The sequence below is a fragment of the Lipophrys pholis genome (genome assembly GCF_963383615.2).
Source record: "Lipophrys pholis genome assembly, chromosome: 13".
Lineage (NCBI taxonomy): Eukaryota > Metazoa > Chordata > Actinopteri > Blenniiformes > Blenniidae > Lipophrys > Lipophrys pholis.
The window spans coordinates 6,040,591-6,058,471 of NC_137632.1; the positions used below are offsets into that span (position 1 = coordinate 6,040,591).

General features: G+C 42.7%; 1 protein-coding gene across 13 annotated transcripts in view; it reads right to left on the reverse strand.

Annotated features, from left to right (window-relative positions):
* The window catches only part of abi3bpa (ABI family, member 3 (NESH) binding protein a), a 31,117-nt gene extending 15,559 nt beyond the window's left edge, over nucleotides 1-15,558 (reverse strand). For 9 of the 13 annotated variants that reach the window (XM_080479219.1, XM_080479230.1, XM_080479226.1 and 6 more), the window contains exons 1-9: nucleotides 15,045-15,339; nucleotides 7,736-7,915; nucleotides 7,541-7,609; nucleotides 7,301-7,433; nucleotides 5,353-5,543; nucleotides 4,559-4,602; nucleotides 2,992-3,040; nucleotides 1,921-1,986; nucleotides 734-814 (exon numbers count right to left, since the gene is read on the reverse strand). In XM_080479219.1, the coding sequence (XP_080335345.1) occupies nucleotides 734-814; nucleotides 1,921-1,986; nucleotides 2,992-3,040; nucleotides 4,559-4,602; nucleotides 5,353-5,543; nucleotides 7,301-7,433; nucleotides 7,541-7,609; nucleotides 7,736-7,915; nucleotides 15,045-15,162 (931 nt within the window). In that variant the 5' untranslated portion in view covers nucleotides 15,163-15,339. Of the gene's footprint in view, nucleotides 1-733; nucleotides 815-1,920; nucleotides 1,987-2,991; nucleotides 3,041-4,558; nucleotides 4,603-5,352; nucleotides 5,544-7,300; nucleotides 7,434-7,540; nucleotides 7,610-7,735; nucleotides 7,916-15,044 lie in introns of all 13 variants that reach the window. The other 4 variants (XM_080479222.1, XM_080479221.1, XM_080479220.1 and 1 more) reach the window with 2 other exon arrangements.
* Between the last annotated feature and the right edge of the window lie 2,323 nt (nucleotides 15,559-17,881).

The following is a 17,881-nucleotide window of genomic DNA, read 5'->3' on the forward strand; positions in this document are numbered from 1 at the left end:
CAGTTGGGCTATTCAAGTCCATATTTACAAATGCAGACTTGTTTTTAACCAAACTCTCCATTTAAAATGACTGAAGAGAGAAACAGGTACACAGAAAGACAATGTCCTGAAGATGATTGAAAAGGCAATAAGACACGTCCTTCTGAGGTTCCTGTCGGAAGGAGAGAAACGTCTGCTTCATGCAGTTTACACATGCATTGTTCACACTATCATCTACATTGCGTTGCTTGCAAAAGCCCCAGGTTTGTAATCATAAAACATCGTCAAATCATAACAAGAGATCCTGAAACTGAAATGTTAAATTTAAAAATGCCAACGCAATTAAAGATCGAGGCACAAAAAGATTCAGATAAAGTTGTGAGGTTCTGAAAGGCATGGGAACAATATTCTAAAGTGCTTTTGCTTTTTAACCTCTTAATTTAACCTCTTGATCTAGCCATGCAAATATGCGATAAAAAAGCTAAACACAACCTGGAGACCATCATTAAGAAATTGTCCATGCAGCTGAAGTCATCTACCTTATCTGCATTAACACCCAATCAGCAGAGCGCGCACCAGGGGGACGGTTTAGCCACTCAGCAGGAGCATGACACTTTTACCAATGCAACTTTTAAAACGACACACTGTGAAGCGTTGGCAGCTTCTGAATTTCAATCCACTGAATCTATCATTGCACACAGCCGCAAAAAGAGCCATGAAGCTATCCCATAAAGAACCATGTTTAACTGTTTACCGATTGGTTGTTTGTAGACCACGGGAGGACGTGTGGACCTGGCGGTGGACACAGATTCCTGTCTAGTAGTGGTGGTTGGAGCTGAGAAATATAATGCATGTTAGCAGACCTGAGAGAAACGTTATCACCTCATCTCCTGTAGAATGAAAGGGTACACGTAAATAGTGCAAATATTTGTATAAAAAAAAAACATTTATTGAAAAAGTTATGGTTTCCAGTAGGATAGAGAAGTAAAGAAGGGAAAATAGTCAGACATACTCCCCCAGTTTAAAAAAAGAAAAGTGAAAAGATGAGGCGATTTGTAATCGACCAATAAAAATGCTTAGGCTCAGAAACCTACTTTTCAAAAAAATCCAACACAGACAACATCAGAGCTTAAAAGACAGACATTTGAAATCACAGAAATCACTTTCTATGATCCCATTTCGCTGGGCAATTCACAAATGGAACTAAAGCTGGAGCTGCCATGCAAAGAAGAAACCATACATGACCACAATCCTAAACCACGGCCGCTTCGAGTGCGAAAAGGACTGAAGCTAAGTGGAGCTCTGACATTTGTGATAACAACAATCCAGCAAACTAAAAGAGATTACACATTAACAGCCAACATTTCCAATGAAATTAGGCTACATCACTATCTATCTTACGATCAGCTTACACATCTGGTCATCATCTCGTCACCCATTGTGTTTTCCACTAAAGATCCTCGGTGTCTCAACAGGGAAAATCTAAACCACACCCTGCATTCATCACAACCAAAAGGCTTTGTAGAAGAGTCCAGATACTAAACTGGCCTGTCTGTAATTTAACCTTTTCACCACTGGTAATGTTGGCATATCATAACTCTAATTTCTGGCAAACAAGCTCTTTTGAGAAACTAGAATCAACACCAGACCAAAACAGGCTAATGGTCTCATCGAATCCCAAACGGGACAAAGTTTTTACAAGAAGACTGGATTCTACACGATTGTAAACTATGAATCGTGACCGTTAAATCCCAAAAAAGCAAATAGTTCACATGAAATGCTACAATGTCTTACTTTCAACCTACTACATGTTGTTTATGTCCAATTACGAATGAAATGTAGGTTCATGAGCATCATGGCATTTCTTTAGACTGGGGGGGGTATAAAGTCCAGAGCTCTTTCTGACCTCTGAACTGAGTTGTAGGTCAGAAAAGTCATTACCAAGAGTGGTCTGTGGGGCTATGTTCCTGGAGTAGGGCTGTTGGCCCCGGGTCTTGTTATGGAGAACTGACAAGGACAAAAGACAAATCAAAGTCAAGAACATAAAAGTTTGGACGCCTTCATTCACCTTCATTCCTGAAAAAAGAAAAGAAGTAAAAAACAATAACTCATAAAACATGAATGTATGGCATTTATATCTCATCTCAACATTTCAGTCCGACTGAAATTATCCATACTTTTGACCCGCAGGTGCAGATTTTGAAACTGCCGACACACGCTGAGGTTTGGGCTCACAACAGGCATGGCGTTCACATAATATCCCTTGAAGTTGGTCGGGGCTGTAAATCTTTTTTTTTTTTTTTTTTTCAAACATATCAAAGTTCATTCTTGTCAGGGAAAAACATTTTTCTAAAGCTGTTCATCAGCTCATCACAGTGAAGATCTGCCTTCTTCTTTCCTTTAAGGTTTTGACACTGAAAGCATGGACATCCTGCAAACTGAAATGACCCCGGTGCGGCTGGAGACGGTCAACAAGCAGTGAAGCTGTACAAAGAGAATATACAGTGTAACAGCAAAACCTTCTCACATCACACTGAGTGTTAAATCATTGATCATTACACGTTAACCTATCAGAGCATAATAAGCTCCCAAATGAACATTTTACTTGGCAGGAATGAATAACTATAGTTTAGAGAAAAATAATAATTTTTGTGCATAAAACTCACAGCAATGCACTTTTATTGTGTTGAGTGTATTACTTTGTGCTAAGCCCGGCTTCACACAGTCTATAAACGGCTCTATTGTATTTGACTACACCAGTCAACCAACAAAGAAGTGGACGTTGAAACAGAGAGATTTGATATGATGAGGTTCTGTCTGCGAGACAAATGAAAAATCAGATCTGTCGTTAAAATTCTTCCAAGACGGAGTCTTAAAGCAGGGGTCACTGAAAAGGACTGAAACAGACATTGCTGAGCAGTAATAAATTATGGTACATCATAAAAACTTCTGTTTCTGTAATAAATAGGGTTCAGTGGGTTAGAGCAAAAGCCGAGTGTCTCCAGGGCTTACCGTGCTGAGGGGAAAAGGGGAAGGAGTGGGGTCCCGGCGTGAAGGGTTTCTGTTAGATAAAAGAGAGAGAGACGGTGGGAGGAAGTGGTCATTAGTCTCCGTAATCACCAACAGTCAAAGTATCAGCATTGTCTTTCTACGCTCTGCCTCTTTTCCGACGTTACATAACTGGAAGGTTTTGTGTTCCATGTCAAGTTGGTAACGAAGAAGCTCGTGATTCAAAGTTTCCCCGTGGAAACGAAAGTCCTGCGGCAAACTGCTAGCAGCTGCGATGTTTTATGATTTCAGCTCCAGGCGCACGTGACGGAGCAACCGGCCCGTCAGAAAAACCGGTGCCACCTTTCCTCTCTCAACTCATTTCAGAACTGTTTCCTCCCTTATCCGTCCAACTCATCTCCCATTTATCGGCTCGCTATTTCATTCCGCTCCAGGAGTTCAGCTGGTTCCAGACTGCTCACTTTGGCTGCACTGATAGCGTTTCCACTCAGCAGCTGGATGGAAAACTAATGAGGCAAACAACCCTGAGAATAGTATAAGCTCAATAGAGTGTACAACAGCACTGGGAAGCAGACTGTCTGTTGTGAATGCACACCCAGCGCTCAATTGTAGGATTTTCTTTTTTTTTTTTTTTTAAGAGATGTACCAGTGTCGTCTTCTCTTGCATGTTTCACACATCACCGTCATCATGAGTATCCAACAGGCCACATACAGCCCATGTTGCTCTCGATGGGGCAGAAGCAGTGAAACGATAAACTATCAATAGTGACGACTTCCTTTCCTTTAGTTTTACTGGCGGCCCAGAGCAGAGAGCTAGAGACGGAAAGGTCAAGGTTCAAATCCCATCAGGAAGGGCATTCAGTGGGAAACCTGTGGCGAGTCAAATATGTGGAGCATGACACCGGAAAGAAGTGATCAACTTTTTGAAAAAGCTTCTGAAATGCTGCTACTGGCCACAAGAAACCGTTCCTCTGAACAATAAGAACAATGTTTCCTCCAGAGGCGTGACTCCCTGTCCACATTCTCCTGGGGCTTGGTAGATGTAAAGTTGACAGTCACCGTAATAACAATCCAACTTGGTTCTCAGTTCACACAAATGTCCATGTGTAAACGTTTCGAAAACAGAAAAGCAAAACCGAAGTTTTTTCACTTGCAACTTTGTCGTGTAAACGGGGCCTAAGTTCCATCTGAGATTCATGTTCATAACCAGTCTGGTATGAGCAAAAACCTGTTTCTCCTTTTGGCTGCATGATTCCTGCAGCACCCGGGCTGATACTTTACTGTCATTTACTGTTCAGTTCCGGGTCTGAGTGTTATGTTATATGGCCCCTCACCCAGTGGACAAATTAAGAACTGCAGGTTTTGTTTAGTTTTTTTTAAATCTATTGATGGAAACATGACAAATAATAATAAAGTCTACATTTTAAGCTCTAAAAAAGTCATCCCACTTGCCAAATTGGAACCTCTTGACACTATTAAACAGATAACTAATGTTTCTATTCACAGTGACTCATAATAATAAGTTGGTCTGTAAATCTTTGACATTGTCTCGATGAGAAAATATAAATACCTCAGAGGTGATGGGACGCTTAAAGATTTTCCTGATGATCTTCTCTGCAAACACAAAAGAAAAATCAGTAAATTAGTTCAATAGAAACAATAAAAAGCAAAGTAACTGACTGAAACCAAATGTCCAATAGGCTTTGTTTCGTCTTAGAATTGTCAAAATACTACTAAACCAAAAGCAGTATCTAAAAGTGCATATGCATATGATGTTCTGTGTATGACTATAATGTCACTGGAGGCAACACCATGTTTAACACCCATAATGTCCCATTCTCTATTAAATAAACCATTAAAGTCAAATAGCATCAGGTCTGCTCAGCAGAAAAAAAAATGCATAAGTATTTAAAGACTGTCTGGCAAGAATAAACACAATAAAGAGATATTACAGAACAAAGCATTTCTCGTGTAAAAATATTTCACTTTTTATCCACTACATTAAGTGCTTCAGCTCATAAAGCAGCAATATTTCTGCCCTTTTCTTCATTATTTTGCCAGCTTGTACGTTCATTTTAAGTGAGTTAAGATTCAATAACACATTGAAGTATTTCAGTTTTCCCCGAAGAGCAGAAACACATGTGAACTTTTTCTACTATCATAAAATATGTCCTTCACCATGCATACATACAGATGTGGAGGCTGACTTTGTTTCTGTTTTTAGTATTTAGAGAAATCTTGGTGTAAGCACAAATTGAAAACGGGCCTTTGTGTATTTTTGTTGAAGACACCGGCTTTGAATAAAGACGCTGCTTCAGATTGACGGCGGCCATAGCAGGCAGCCTCACGGTGAAGCTCACGTACTCTCTACACCCAAGGAGCTGATGTTGTGAAAGACCGGCCGGCTCCACGACCCGGCGCCATCCTTCAAGGTGGGCTGGACACCGAACTCGTAGACCGTGTTTGGCTTCAGGTTGTCGATGACGGTGTCGCTTGTCGGGCAGGTCTGGTAGTTCCACTTCCTGCTCCTCTCACGATAACGCACCGTGTAGTGTCTGAACGCAGGGGAAACCAAGACAAACCGTTAAAAAAAACAAAACTCTACATACATTAATAACTGCATCTATAAGGAGGGAAGAAAAGCATCTTGTCACTGGTTTAATGTTTTCACAGATGAATATTATCCTTGTTTCTTTTCTGCTCGCTGCTTAAACTTTCATGCTGATATTTCAACAATGGCAGATTTTTTATTATTTTTTTTTATTTTTTTAATTGCCGAAACGCACTCACTGAGTAAATGTCTGGAATTGGATGTGTCTCAGTTTACATGAACCTTACAGCCTGGACACAGTGAATCAGTGCTGTGACACACTGAAAATATACTCCCCATTCAAAATCAACATGAAAAAACCAAGTGGGGACGTCTACTTCAGTGCCAAATGGCAATCTTTTCCTTTAGTTGTCTTTATCTCCCTGTCACATATGTTGCGTGGGCGGACTTCTTTCCGAAACGCGTGTGAACAGACTGTTGTGGATCTGCAGCTTAGTAACCTGAGAAACTTTGGGGAGTCTTTTATGTTTCTATCTCTTTTAACAGAGTTTCTGCACCAAACACACGTGCATGAATGAGAGAAAGACTTATTCCACCATCTGTTGACAGGATTATCATGACAGAGTAGAAAAAAAACCCTAAAAGCCTTTAAAGGAAACCTTCATGTATTAGTCTGCTCCATACATTGCGGTGTCGGCCATCTTTCTGTTTGTGCTCGGAGGCACAGGCTTTTAAACTCTGCATACGGGAAAGTACGTGGCACACAGTAAGTTATTTATCCTGTTTGTTAACTGCCGTCACCATTAGCAGAATATTAAGGCAGTTTTAATGGTTTTTCTGAGTCCGAACCGCCGACACACGCTGAGGATGACACATCATGACACACACATGTGTCTAGGACCAGGATGAGCTTCAGGTTAATTGGTGAATCTGAATTACAGACTGTCTGTCTGTCTTCATCCATCAGCGTGGATTGGCTCCAGCACCCTGCGCTACCCTGGGATGGATAAAGAGACGTAGAAGATGGATGGGTAGATTGATTATACACTAAATTAGCGTGACAGTCCATAAATATAAATAGATGTCCAATGCACAGTAGAAATAAACATTTATAGATTTGTGTTCATATAAGCAAAAACACTCCTTTTTAAGTTACAGACGTTTTCCCACAATATTTTGTGATAAATAACTCCGAGATGAATGCTCACAAGATATTTACTGTTGTCATAATATTTAAAGCTCTGCCATTTCATTGACTTTGTCTGCGATAATATTCATGTAAAAGATGAGTTTGTAGATTGAGGTTGCCAAACTGTGTTCTCACTGAGGGCCGGATACAGAAAACTACACAGACTGGAGGGTCTCAACAGAGGTGAAGTATGACTCTGACATCTTCTACACTCACTTGGTATTTTGCATCTTTCTGTCATTTCTGGTCACGAGAAGAAACATTTATTCTTTGGTTAGTCTTAACTTTGATTGGTTAGTGGTCAGTACTAACAAGATTATTTGAAAGTATCTGGGAGGTTTGGAGAGCAGAACTGACTAGTTTCAAAAGAGATTCAGTAGACGAAGTCCAAAACGTTTTCAAGCTCTACTTAGTGTTGAAATTCAGAAGTACAGTACAGTGTAAGTTTCATGTGTGAGCCATAATCCATGATATCTTAGGTTTCTGAGACGATTAACAATCCACCACACGTGACCTGATGGCCATAATTTTGATGCCTCTTGTGTAGATTTAAGAATAATATGCGAGCTCACCCTTCCTCCAGACATTCATCCATGATGTTGCCTTCATAAGGGGTTTTCAGCAGCGTCCCCCAGGAGAGGAGAACTGAGGTGGGCGTCACCGACCCGATTACCAAGTGCAGTGGCCTCTCCAGTTGGACTTTCCCTGAAGGAAATCTTTTTAATTTAATGTGCATTTCACTCTTATTCACTGTCACATTTTGTTTCTAGTCATGTCATCTTGGTAGGTTATCTTCGTTTAACTAGTTGTACCTGTGCAGTGCTTTTTCACTTCATTGGTGGGGATGGGCTGGACCGCTATAAGGTACTTCGGCTCAGCATCTGCAGACAAAACGACAAATGTTATGAGCACGAGTCCTCACAAACATTCACTTTAACAGCGAATGCATTCATGAAAATATACAGCCTGGCTTTGGCTTGAAGTTAAAGCTGAGCAGCTTTTCCTACCCATCTCAGACACGTATGGCCGCCCGTCCTTGGGCAGAGGAATGAACTGTTTGGAGAACATGCTGCTGCCGTAGCCCAAGATGTAACCCTCAAGTTTGGTGTCCGGGTTGGGACGCAAAAACTTCATCACGATGGTGTCTTCTGTGGCACTGATGCGGACTTTCATGTTCTGGCGCCTTACTGTAGAGGCAGGAGAACACATCATTAAATACACTTAACATCAAAGATGTACTCATAGTCCTGGGTTTTTTTTTTAGGAAGTTTTCAGCATCAAGATGTGAAAAAGAAAGCAAATAACTAAATTGGAGATTTGGAGATAATTAAAGAGTCTTTGTTGTTTGAGTTTCGTGACAACAAGAGCCTCAAAGCAACAATAAACCCCTTTCAGGTAGAAATACTCTGCGCTGGTTCTGGACAAGAGACAATTCTCGTACCAATCTATAAGAAAATTCTGGTCTGCAGCAAAGAATCAGTCGAAGACGAGGAGTGGACCACACACCCACCACACACACACGGACTACCTTAGAAGAAGACATTGCTTTAAACATCAATATGTCTCTATAATATGAGGGTAAAACAGAAGCAGGCGACAAAGTTGGAACTTGCCCTCCAGACAAAAATATGTAAAATCATCCTCTTGAAAACTGCCTGCAGATGGTAACCCGACATTTGACATTTTCTGTACCTCATATTTTCCTTTGTTTACCAGCAGACTGAGCACAGGTTCTTGTGCACAGCTGCTGAGCGGTTCTGTGTCGGCAGACACATACACAGTGAGGTAATGACATGGCTCTGCTGTGGCTCCGAGTGCTGTGGAAAAGCAAAGCAGAGTTTTGGAGGTTTTTACCTGAACTAATTAATAACTGGCTCCGGGACCAGCGCTGAACCTGCATGTGGTTCTTGGTGGTCAAACGGAGGAAAATGTTTGATGAGTATTAGTCATGCATGTCATGGTTTATTCAATTGTATCGTGAAAGTAACTGGACATGCTCGAATTCAAAACCCAAAACCATCAAGCAAGTCCGCTTGCCTTCCTGCTGCAGTTGCACAGCTCATGTGTGTCGGGGGAGGCAGTTTAGTTTTGAGATTTCAAGGACATGCATACACAAAATCCCCCCAAAGAGCTGAATAAAACGAGATAAACGCTTCACTGAGTTGAATAAATGTTTTCATTTTAACGACCTGGACAACCTTCCAGATTCAACACTTCTGCCCTCCAGTCAAAGTAGACTTGCTGCTGGTTTCAGCTCTGTTGAAGTGTAAACGAATAGCTGCAGCTTTATTGGGCAGAAACAAGCCCGGGAGCTTTGCCCCACTCAGCTTTTCATGACTCTTCGATAGGAGCGCTGCAAATATCAAGAGTACAAAATGTTGATGATCTCCCACTTACGAGCATGCGTCTAGTTTACTCGTTCCGTGACTGTGCTCATCAGTGTTTCTCAATAGATCCCATAAATCAACTCTTGCTATCAAAACGCGAGCTCAGCGGGGCTGCGGTCAACCATGTGTGGACTTGACAAGAAAATGGTGCGAGATAAACAGAGAATATTTCTCTAACACACCCACAAACACACATCACTTCTCTGTTGCAACTGATTTCTGCAGAATACACTCCCAATCAGCGGAGTCTGGGGACAGAGGTCAGATGAGGCCAGGCACTAGAGGGTGGGTCGGAATAAACCAGAAACCATGACAAGTTACAAATCAGATCATTTTTCCTGGTTTGTAATCTTGGCCGGGGAGTCACTTGGCTCTCCACGAGGCAAAAACCCATAAAATACAAAATACATAGTCGACAAAGCTGTGATGTTTCTGCTATTGACCTACTTAGGGGTGATTAGAAGTGAGGCATTTCGAATCGAGCTGATTTAATGAGCCTCATACCTTCAGAACATCGCAGGACTAAATGAGTTTCATGTGTACAAAGCAAACAAGTGAAGGAGTCACATGGTCGGGCTCCAGGCACGAGTCAGTAAGTGGACAAACTGACAATTCGCCACTCCACAGGCAGCATTAAAGTATCGAGATGAGGGTAGTTTCCACAGGCTTATGGCTGTCCACACATGTAAAACAACCATAGCAGAACAAAGCTGGATGAAACGTGTCAAGCTGGCATGACGAACAATTACAAGGTTATCAAATAAAGTGGGTTTGAACTGATTCTGGCTTCACCCATCCCTCCAGAGTTGAGCTTTCTCAGTGTGCTTTAAATCAGTGACTCACATCATTCCTGAACCAAGTTATTATAAAGAGTGACTTGTTAATGCCAGTTATATATTTTTACAGCAACTCTTACGGTTATTTGTTGTTTATTATAGTGGAAGTCACAAATGTGTCGGCACGGCCAAAAACACTCATTCCTCACAGTCATCAAGGTCTAAAACAATCGTCTTTCCACTGAGATTACGACTCATGCTATACTCTGCACAGCACATGTCCTTGGCTCGTTTGTCAGCACAAAAATGAAATAGTGGAACTTAGCGAGAGGAACACAGCCAGCGGCAGCCCGACGCCAAGCAGACGCTCACAGTGAGAGGGGGAAGCCCCTGGATCCGAAAAAATATCTTTATGCTTTTTCCAGCGATGCGTTTCCTATCAGAACTGCCTTTGTGGAGATTTTCCCATCAATATTTCCAATAAAGCACGAGCGAGATAAAGATGATGGAGAGGAGCTCAAATCACATGAAGCATTAGGAAACTTCTGGCAATGTGTATTAAAACTGAGTACAAGCAAACACTATTATTGCCCTCTGACAACCTGCCCTATTGTGGGCCACACAGTTAGGGACTTATCAGATTTTTCACGAGTAAATTAGATAAAAAAAAAAATCTTTAAGAACAAAGCAAATTAAAGTTTTGATGTTCAATAAATCTACAGTGCAAAGGGAAAACATTTACCTCCAGCACCAATGAAAAAAGTTTGTTTAGTGTCTTTGTTTGGATGGGTTGTGATGAATATAATGATTGATGCTTTAAAGTTAAAGTCTGAGGGAAACTCTCCTCGTGTCTGACCTGATTAGAACACATAACATCATTCACAACCTCATCAAAAGACATTTAACCTCAGCAAATAAATAATTCCATATCTTCCCTGAATGGAAATCCTCATTGGAAAGTGGAAAGATGACAAGACACCAGGCAGCATGCAAATCGACCACACAGTGATGGAAACAGACCAATAAGAAATGTCCTCTGTGGTGTAAATCGTCCTTTTGTGCCTTGGACCATCTCTGGGTTTTCTCATGTCCAGTATGAGAGCTGGGGGTGCCGTTACACGTCGGCCCCGGGGCCCATTGGTTCATCATCAGTCCTCGCTAATAACCAATCTATCACAGTGAAACATCTGGAGCAGCAAACATGGGGTAAGGATAAAAAAAACTGCCAACGAGCCATCATAAGTCCATGATTTATACATTTCTTCTGCAAACAGTTTCAGAAAATTCATTCCCACTCACAGCAAGGCAGAAATACATAATACTGCATACTACCAGTATTTACTGTATACGGTATATTATTAGTGAAGTAAAGACTACTATCCTCAAATGAAACATGACAGTATGAGCAGTTTATCTACTTGTGCATCCCCAGGAAGAACAGAAATCCTCACTAAATACTCTGCGAGCAAATCAATCACAACACCGAGAGTCGGTCAATAAACTTGTCAGGTTATGTAATAAACAATGCCACAAGAGTCAATAAACATTCCTCCGCTGAAGTCATCCTGATTTGGACTGAGACCAACATAACATAATGCTGCTGGCCTGAAAAAGAAAATGTTAATGTTGGCTGTGGAGAGAGGCTCTCCTGGACCATCTGCAGTGGCGATCAAGCCTCTGGGCAAGGCACTAAGGTTAATGGAGGTGACATTATAACACGCAGCAGTTTCCATCAGCTGCAGCAAATCATGACGGCGTTGGTGTTTTGCAAAATAAACACTGAAACAGGAATGTGTACAGTATATGCGACTTTGATTTTAACAGGTCCTGATTCACCGTCTGACGCTATCAAGCCGCAGATTTCCACCACTGGCAGCTTTGGTTCTCCTCCCACGGCTCACATGAGAAGGGCTGCATTGGAGGAAACACTCTCAGAGTAAAGACTGACGTCATCACGGTACTTTCACACTGATGTGCGAACAAAACAAAACAAAACAAAAAAAGAAGAAGCTGTAGCACTACTACAGTGTTCGTTTTGTTTTCAAAACATGGAGCGGAAAATCAACCTTTAAACTTTTGGCTCGGACCAGAGTGGAAGATTTGAGGGGATCGAAGTGACACAGAATATTAAAGTCAGTTTGTCTCGAGTCCGAGCAGCTGGACGTCACAGCTGAGAGCTCCAGTCTGTAAATCCCCATGACCAAATGAGCCTTTTATGAAAGAGCAACACTCTACTCCCTGACGACGCTGCCTGCTTCACACATGCATCGCCGACGGTATCTGCATATACATCCTTCCTTTGCAATGCACAGTGTGACGAGTCCCGGGGAGACTTGGTGCGGCTCTGGTACTACAGTATTTTGGCCTCTCAGGTTTCTGTCCTGGAAGCGAGAGCGGAGAGAGGAGGCTTGGCTTTCCTCGCCGTGGAGACAGAGGCAGATGTTTTATGGTGCTTGGTATAACATTAGCCTTCATTTGAAGGGAGAAAACCTCTCAGGGCCAGTTGGAGGAGCAGTGGTCTGAAATAACGCAGCTCGCGAGCATGCGACAGCTGGACTGACCTATATTTGCTGCCATGGGAATAAACAGCGAACAGTGTAACTCAGTCCTGTAAATATCTACTGTAATCCAGCGAGAGCCTCTCTGATCCGTCCCTCTGTGGAACCACCCATTCCCCATGGTGGGGAGGAGGAGGGGGTGGGGGGGGGGGGGGGGTGGGGGGGGGGGGGGGTGGGGGGGTGGGGGGGGCTCACCTTGTGGCTCCGCAGCAGAAAGTTGTGCCTGGGATTGCACTCCCACATTTTAACCCCGCCTTGGCTGCTCCCATGCAGGTCGCTCCACTCTCACACCATATATCCCCTCTTGTCAGATTCAGCCGTGCAGCAGCTGTTTTCCTTCTTCCCTCCGGCGCTTCTCCATCCCGTTCCTCACCTCCTCCACTCAGTCTCTGCTGTCCTACATGTGTCACCAGCCGTCGTTCCATCAGCCTGCTCCTTCTTTATTTTTCTCAAGTGCTTTTGATTGCACTTCTCTTGCTCACTGAGCCACTCTGCTTTCCTCTCACTTGGTGAATTTCACTGTTTCTAATCTGCACATGACAGGAGGTCAAGTTCCCTGTGGTGCACAATTATGGTCCTACATGAACCTCTAATGGATTGTAGGTAAATATCTTACCTTACTGTTGGGAAATGCACATTAAAACTCAATGGCATGCAGACTGTTTAATAGCATCCAAACACTTTTCAGCAAAACATATTTCACCCTTCACCAAAAAAGAGACAAAGACACTTAAATCTCTTCGCAAAGCAAAAACAAGCACAGAACCTTTGATCTCGAGGCCAAAACTTTACACTGAGATTTGTCTACGTGCCAACTTTAGGTCACACGCTGGAAGCAGCCGCTTCAACTGCGCTCAGCTCCTCATACCAGACACAGTCTGCTCACTTCAAGGTCACGTTTACCACGGTCAGTGTTTTTAAAAGGCACACCAGTTTAATTCACAACACAGAGTAAAGCTCTACAAGATAGAGTTATGGTTTGCTTGTTGAATGCTTTTATCTGCAATGCTGCATGAACTCACAGCCACAAGTTTGTTTTGAGGTTTCTTTCCTTGCAAAATATAACCAATCAGTACTCTGATAACCTCAACCTATTGATAAAACCTGCATTCAGTAGCTTTTTGTTTTCGTCTCTGTAGATGTCAAGCATTGCAATAATCTTGATAATGCTGTTGGTATTTTGAACACATCAACAAAAGCAATTTTAAGTGTGTGTGTGTGTCTGTCTGTGTTTCATTTTATAAAAAAGCTGCTCTGTTAAAGTCCGGTAATGAGTCTTGCAACATGTTTGAAACCAAAGAAACGGTGAAAAAAAACAAAGCAATCTTTCGCCTGAAGCAATACGTGAAACTAATAAACCGGCTTTTAAGCTCTTCAGATCGTCCGGTGGGCTCGCTTCCAGGAAAGCCTCCCCATCAAATTGTCTACAAGTTTAACCTTTGACCCACCAACATGGAAACGCGTTCATTAAAACCTGCGAGCAGTGCCTGACCTATTTCACTGCATCTGCTTGCCTCATCACAGGAGATGTGGCCACACCACCGCCATCGTAAACACAGTCCTCACACAGTTTCTAATCAAGACAATTTGAGAGCCTGACAGGTGGCTCCACGGCGAAAGCTTGATTTTTTTTTTTTTTTACTCTCTGGGATCGGGCCTCTACGAAAGTTTAGAGAATAAGATGATGACTGAAATCATCCACTTACTGAATGTAAATCCTCTCAAATCCTTTAACTAATTCATAGAGCTCCTTTGTTTTGGGGGTTGGCCAGGGAGCTACTGGTATTTAATTCAGCGCAGAACTGAAATGGAAAAAAAGAGTGATTTAAGTATTATTCACTGATTATGAGTCCAAACTATTTTATCCACTTTCAAACAGTTTGCGAAGTGGTTTAAATATGAAACAAGACTGTTTGGCTCGCTGGTGTTCAAAACACTTGAGACATATACCAAAAGACGAGTGTGACTTAAATCTACTTTCCTTTCACATCACTTTTTCATCCGTGTGCCACAGCAGAGGGGCAGAACTTACTTACTTTCTAACATGGAGGTGCATTAAAAGCCAAATGTGGTATTTAGGGTAATATTTGTCAGTGATAGTATTTCAGCTGATAGCAGCATCAACAGTACAGAGGAGGGAAAGTTACTTAAGGAAAAAAAGTGGAGCTTATTATCATGTCTTCATCTGTGTATTCCAGGCAGTTCTTCGCATTCTTCATATTTCAATTGCATTCGGGGATTTCTGAAGCAGCAGGAGGCTTCATGTTGATAGAATAAACACTTTCAAAAGCATTTCTATGACACAGAAAACAGTTCTCCTGACATCACCCTTATTCTTTTCATTTTTTACTGAGGCACACATCTATCTTAGTGTCCATGATCCATCTTCCTTCCAAGCCTATCGCAGCATGCATTTGGCAGAAGGAAGAGACACTCACACATGAAGAACTCATCAATAAAAGTAAGAGCGAGCTGCAGTGACTATATTGTACAATGCATGACTCTTAAACCTTATTAAGATGCAAACAAAGCAGAGACAGACACAGACGCCTGCAGCAAACATGTTTCTGCAAGATGAACTCAGGTATGACCAACCTCTGCTCCTGCGTGGAGTGGAGGGACCAGACCGAACTATCCCGGCGATGAAGACCACGAGGAGAAGGACCAGAAAGCTGTGCGAGCGCTGCTGCATCCTCATCATCATCATCATCATCTCTGCGGTGGTTGTCTCCGAGTCTCAGGTGTATGGAGCTGCTGTGATGTGGCCGGGTGCAGGGAGGGCAGGTTGAATGAAGGGTGTGCTGGAGCTGCTGGAGGTGCCTGGAGTGGCTGAACTACTTCTCTGAGGTGGTGCTTCTCAGGACTAGTGCAGCACACTGGACTTGTGGATGCAGCAGGCTGCTCCTGCACCATCTATACCTCCATAGCGAGGGAGGGCTCACACAGGACACACCCACTTTCCTCGCCATTCCCCACTGCTCCTCGTTTTTTTTCCTCACTTTCTTTCGGCATCACACACACACACACACACACACACACGCGCACACACACAGACGCACACACAGACACACACACTCACTCTCTCTCTCTCTCTCTCTCTCTCTCTCTCTCTCTCTCTCTCCAGGGTGTAGAAGAAAAACCCCTCAAAATCCCACCCAACTCAGTTTTTTTTTGGTCTGGTCACTTTTTTCCCTCCTTTTGCTCAGTGTTGTTTAACAGTTTATCAAAGTTCTCCGTTCTGTTTCTTTCACACTGAAAGCTTTTCCATGTTTCCAAGCTTACATTTCTGATGTTGTGAATATACTATTTACCTTGGGGGAGGGGGGGGGGGGGGGGGGGGGGGGACAACCTTGTTATTCAAGTTAATTAATCGAAAATATTCCCCATTTCTTATCGGTTGTGCACCATATTTGCAAAGGAACCAATTTGTGACATTGTATGTCGATGACAAAGCCCTGCAAAATCTGTGCAACACAAATAGTTTCTGGTGGTGTCGTGATTTGTAGTGTGTGTGCGTGCATGCGTGCGTGCATGTGACTTTCTGTGTCTCTGTTTGTCCTGTGATGGACTGGTGACCTGTCCAGGTGAGTTTGGCTCCAATAAAACACACCCCTGAATAGCAGGAAACAGGATAGATGGATGGATGGATGGATGGATGGATGGATGGATGGATGGATGGATGGATGGATGGATGGATGGATGGATGATGGACAAAAGATAGAGGAATTAGGTAATAGTCAAGTAGACACAGCTTGAGGTTTTGATGATTTTTATTTGTACCCAATTCTGAATCTGAATTGTGGCCTTAGTTTTCTGTCTGAAGCTGACAGAAGTCCCACCTTGCTAGGTTTCCTGCTGCTATCACCAAACTGCATCCAGGTTTGACATTCTGCTTGTTCAGAGAGAAAGTCTGTCCACGCTCCTCTGACCGATGGCAAGAATTAGACACCTTCCCATGGAGTACTACCACTCATTGGATAATTTCAATCTTTCTGGATGATTCTGTGAAACCCTGGAGATGGTTTCTTGCACAATCAATCATGCCATAATGAAAGCTACCTGAATTATTCTCTGCTCCGCTCTGATACAAGACACCAGCACTTCTAGGTTTAAATGCAGTGGTTTGCTGTAATGTGATTTTCTATTTTTGAGATAACAAGAAGCAACACCCAGGTTACGGCCTGGACATGTTCCTTCTCCACTCCAGGGCAAACAGAGAGACAGACACACTCACATTCACACATATGGACATTTTAAAGACACCAGCTAACATCATGAAACCCTGAGGAAACCCATGCACAGGGACGGCACAGAAACAGACCTTTGTGTGGTGCAGTTGATTCCATTGCATAAAGTTTAAGTGAAAAATGATTGAAGCAGAGTTTAAATATCATAGAATACCACTCCCATGTAGACAGTAAAGTAAAGACTAAGACAGCTTCAAAAGCCGTAGCTGTAACACAGTCCCAACTTAAAACAAATATTTTGGAAAACACTTGCTTTTTTAATACAGGAACTCAAACGGTTATTGGTCGTCATTAACGGAAACTGTATAAAGAGAGTTATAAATGCACAAAGCGCAGCTTTATTTTTATTCCATGGAAACCCCTCACATCAGCCAATCTATAAATATATATTCTTTGTCAGCATGTGAAAACATGTGGCCATCATGCGCCACACATATTATGGAATAAAGAAAAAAAAACAAAAAACAACCTCTGTGCAACCATGTTACATAATGAGGCACTCAGGCATTCTTGGTACATCTTGGTGTATGATGACGACAAGACATTACAGACTTTCAATGAATTCCTGATACACATCTGTATGTGCAGCCGGTTGATTCTTTTGCCCGTGTGTGTGTGTGTGTGTGTGTGTGTGTGTGTGTGTGTGTGTGTGTGTGTGTGTGTGTGTGTGTGTGTGTGTGTGTGTGTGTGTGTGTGTGTGTGTGTGTGTGTGTGTGTGTGTGTGTGTGTGTGTGTGTGTGTGTGTGTGTGTGTGTGTGTGTGTGTCCATTTCCTCAAGCCAGGTTTAATCATGGTCAGCCAAGATGCTCTGCCAGAACTTGGCCTGATGGATGAGTGTGTGTGTGTGTGTGTGTGTGTGTGTGTGTGTGTGTGTGTGTGTGTGTGTGTGTGTGTGTGTGTGTGTGTGTGTGTGTGTGTGTGTGTGTGTGTGTGTGTGTGTGTGTGTGTGTTAGAGAAGACAGTTATTTTAACATCTCCACCCTGCAATGCAACTGGTGGTATCCACATGTCACCACACGAGACCGTAAATGATGTCGCCTGGCCAAAGGAGGTGTGTCTTCCAAAGGAAGTCCCCGAACAGTTTGCTGAAGTGGAACTCCAGCCTCCGCCGTGCCAGATCCCGTTAAACACAGATGAACCAGGAGACGGCACACTGCAGGCGTCGCTTGACAAATCTCGGGCGGA